The 4,237-nt window shown below is 49.1% G+C and overlaps 1 protein-coding gene across 1 annotated transcript in view; it reads left to right on the top strand.

Moving 5' to 3' along the window:
- Positions 1-238: 238 nt before the first annotated feature.
- Positions 239-4,237, top strand: part of GSPT1 (G1 to S phase transition 1) — a 28,584-nt gene continuing 24,585 nt past the window's right edge. The window contains exon 1 of the mRNA XM_012647746.1: positions 239-827. Coding sequence (XP_012503200.1) covers positions 458-827 — 370 coding nt within the window. The 5' untranslated portion in view covers positions 239-457. The remainder of the gene's footprint in view (positions 828-4,237) is intronic.

Here is a 4,237-nt window from a genome sequence, read left to right as displayed (position 1 = left end):
GAACTCCGACTCCCGTCGGCCCCCGGGAAAACCGCAGCGGGGTCGCCCGGGCGCTGCCGGGACTCGTAGTTCCACCTTCTGCCGCGCTAAATAGCCGGAAACAGGGGTAGGCAGGGCGGAGAACTACCGTGGCGGAAGGTACGGGTAGCGGTGAAGGGTCAATCTGCGCTGGGCGTAGGGTTAGCGGTGAGGTAGTACGAAGTAGTTGGGTTGGGTGGGAGGAGATCCGCTCGCACACACGAGGAGGAGGGCTGAGCTGCCGTCGCCACCGTCCCCGTCGCGAGTGCGGAGTCGGGACTGTAGCTGTCGCCGCGGCGACGCCGGGGATCGTGTCGCTAGACCCCGGCCCTTCTGCCTCGCCGCCTTCGCCGGGTCAGCGCGGCCTGCTCCTCCCCGGTCGGTCGCCCCCACCTCCATTTCCCGCCCTCTCCTCACCACACACACGGCCCCCCCGATCATGGATCCGGGCAGTGGCGGCGGCGGTGGCGGCGGTGGCGGCGGCGGGAGCAGCAGCGGCAGCAGCAGCAGCGAGTCGGCGCCCGACTGCTGGGACCAGGCGGACATGGAAGCCCCCGGGCCGGGCCCGTGTGGTGGCGGCGGCGGCGGCCCCATGGCGGCGGCGGGGGCCGAGGCCCAGCGTGAGCACCTCAGTGCGGCCTTCAGCCGGCAACTCAACGTCAACGCCAAGCCTTTCGTGCCCAACGTCCACGCCGCCGAGTTCGTGCCGTCTTTCCTGCGGGGTCCGGCGCAGCCTCCGCCACCTCCCGCTGGCGCCGCCGCCGCCGCCAACAACCACGGAGCCGGCAGCGGCGCGGGAGGCCCTTCGGGTAAAGGGCCGGAAAGCGGGGCAATCCTGGGGATGCGGGAGGAAGCCGGGCCGGGAAGGCTGGAGCAGCCGGTCTCGGGGCTGGAGCCCACATGGGGGTGGGGGTGCGGCTCGAGGACGCGCGGCCGTGGGGCCCGGCCGGCACGTGGGGTGCTGACAGTAGCGGCAGGCGTCGGCCGGCCTGGGTGGGGCGGCCCGGAGCTCGGGAGCCGGCCTGCGTGGGGCGCCCGTGACGGCTGGCGGGGCAGGGAGGGGGCAGTGCATCGGAAGACCCCCTGGGCCCGAGTCCCGCCCCTCTCTTGCCCTGGGGGGGCTGCAGTTACCCCTGGAAGTGGGAACCGTATGGGACGGAGCGGGGGCTGCGGCAGGTCAGTGCCACGAGGCCCAGAAGGGAGGACAGATGGAGCCAGGAGTCAGTCGGCTGGGCGTCGAGAGGTCCGAGGAGGTGGGGAGGACAAATGCTTGAGTTTTCCATTCACTTTAGGCCCAGCCGAGAGAGCGTCGCTTGCTGCAATTTCTACTATTGAAACTGTAATTATGTTTTAAATATCTATGGCACGGAACCGTCCAGAAGGAATCCCAAGATGCATTGCAGTCTTGTGATCGGGCAGAAACTGTTGGCTATCAACACGAAGATCTTTTTTACCCTTAGAAAGTTCACAAAGTTAGGATTCTTCACTTAATGGGTGGTATGAAACTGTATTGTGTGTCTTTTTTAAGTGGGACTTAGACTTTCTTCATCAGTGACACGTTTAGAATTTTCATTGTTATAAAATCGTTGACCTTATTCCAAGTACTTGGTGTTCATGTGTCAGTAATCTAGTCTATTTCTTCAGACACTTGAGCATTTGTTATAACTTAATAGTTGTCACGTGCTTTTTTGACCGTAACTAAATCAGACTTTGTATGATTTCAAGTTAAGTTCCGCCTTTTAAAGTCTTCCTTTATTTAGGGGCTTAAGTGGTAGGTAGCAGGCTTTCAGGTGCTGATTTTGTAGCAATGTCCAATGAATGAGCTTTAAGTATTCTCATAATGGAGTTTTAGGGACTGTCAGCATTACCTTGAAGAAAAAAATGAAAAAGGAAGGAAAAGGCTGAATGTCCTTTCACTATTTAGCCAGGATATTGGTGGGCCAGATCACAGACTTCTCCAGCTCATTTTAAGTGAGAGCATATTGTTGATTTCTCTGTTTAAAGTTCTGTATTGTGGTATTTCTTAGATAAGTGGACATTGTAAAAGTGCTCTTGGAGTTTGATTTCTTCAGAAACTTGCCACAGTTTGCTCTCTGGAGGTAAAGGATAGAGTTTGGAGAAATACTTTTGTGACGTAGGAATGTGAACAGAGTTTGGATTTGGTGGTTTTATTGACTGTGGTATTTTACTTGTTTGCGTGATTGATGTTTTCCTTTTGAACAAAGAAGGAAGTTTAGCTTTTAATTCTTGACTTACATCAAGCCATTTTCACTGCCTCAAGTAGTTCGACTTACCAGCTCCTCAAACTGCCTGATTCCCTATAAATGGAATTTGCAAGACATTTTCTTTCTTACCCTCACTCCTTACTCTGGAGCCACCAGCACCACTCTGGCTAGACTCAGGATTCCATTTACAGCCTCTCTAGCTAGCCATCAGCCAGTCATCAAGGGACAACCATCCATAGAGCAGTGGTCTAAGATGGTCACTTTTGAGTGACTAGACATTACCGCTTACACAGAAGGTTTTTCTCTTCCTGGTATTTGCTAATTTGTAGTTTTACTTTTATTCCTTTTCTCTTTGACACTGCTAGAAGTTGGAAATAAAAAATTTGTAGGGAAGTTGTTGGTAAGAAAAGTCCCCATGTTACGGCAAACTTTTTTTTTCTTTAATCAGAAACCTATTTTGGTGTTCCTGACTTTACCAACTGCTTCTACCAAAATGCCAGTTAATGTTTAAAAAATTATCCTGTGTATAGTATCTACTTGGAAAAAAATGGATTTTCTAAATTGAGATCCAGAATTACGTAGCACTGTTGGATTGCATGTTCTACACCGTTCTGGTCCATAAAAAGTTATGATCAGAGAATGACACTTGGAAAAAGCAGGGGGGAAATTGGAAATAGCACCTTGCCTGAAACTTATAAAGGGGGAACCAAGAAGTTTTCAAGTTTTTTTGATAGTGAGGAAATGGATAATCATAGGGCTAGCATGTTTTCTTTTGTTGTTAAACCATAGCTGAGACTTGTGGTGGATGTTTTTAAACTAGATACCAGGAGAGCTGTTGAAGGAGCCTAGAGATCAGACTCCTAGAATAACTTTTAAAAATATGCCTGACTAGGATGAGTAGCTATCATTTCTCCTGAAAACAGGTTGGTTTGTCTGTTTTTTCTTTTCTTTTTTCTTTTTTAAATACCTACAGTGCTGCCTTGAGCAACCAGTAGAGGAAGATGGTTTTGCACAAAGTATCATTCACCTCCACTGCAAGGCTGCTGCTTATGTCTGTCTCCAGCCATCCCAAGTCAGAACTTGGGGTTCAGTGTTGACCTGGGATCTCTGAAAATTTAAGAACACGGGTTTCCCAAAAAAGGATTTAAGTAGAAACCCTTTAAGTGTAATTCATTTAAGTGCAATTCTCCATAGAGCTAAGTAAATTGGCCACGTGATTCTCATTAAAATACAGGGCCCAAAAGGAATGAAAATGTAGAAGAAAAAGCTTAATGTGTACTAGAACAAACATTTTCCCTGATAGAATGTACTTAAGTTCCAATTTGCACCTAGTTGTCTTTTTTTTCAGTTGAGACAGAGTCTCACTTTGTTGCCCAAGCTGGAGTGCAGTGGCTTAATTGTAGCAAACTGCAGCCTCAGACCCCTGGGCACAAGCTTTCCTTCTGCTTCAGCGTCACAAGTATCTAGGACTACAGGCTCATGCCACCACATCTGGCTAATTTTTTTTATTTTTTGCAGGGTCTTGCTATGTTGCCCAGGCTGGTCTCCAACTCCTTGCCTCAAGCAGTCATCCCGCCTAGGCTTCCCAAAGTGCTGGGATTACAGGAGTGAGCCACTGTGCTGGCCTAGTTATCTTTTTTATTGTTAGATGAGAAACAGGTTTAGCAATGTTAGGGTTACTTGGACTTCAGAACAGCCAGGGCTTCCTAAAGTAATGTGGTGGTGTTTGTACCATGCCACCCTCAATGCCACCCAGAACTGTGCCATGAAAAAATAAGTATGAAATAAAACCAGCAGTCCAAAGTACTTCTCAAAGGAGGAATTGTCCCTAAAACATAGCAAACTGTATTGTGAAACTTGAATTTTAAAGAGAAATGTTCTTTTTTAGTGTTTGGTTTTTGCTGAATGCCTTTTTGTGGGGGAAGGACTTTATTCTTTTTTTAATGATTGAGATATAATTTACGTAGTATAAAATTCACCCTTTTACAGTGTAC

The sequence above is a fragment of the Propithecus coquereli genome, unplaced genomic scaffold (assembly GCF_000956105.1).
Source record: "Propithecus coquereli isolate 6110/MARCELLA unplaced genomic scaffold, Pcoq_1.0 Scaffold27, whole genome shotgun sequence".
Taxonomy (NCBI): Eukaryota; Metazoa; Chordata; class Mammalia; order Primates; family Indriidae; genus Propithecus; species Propithecus coquereli.
Note: the sequence above shows the minus strand (reverse complement) of the source record. Positions and strands in the feature narration are given on the sequence as shown.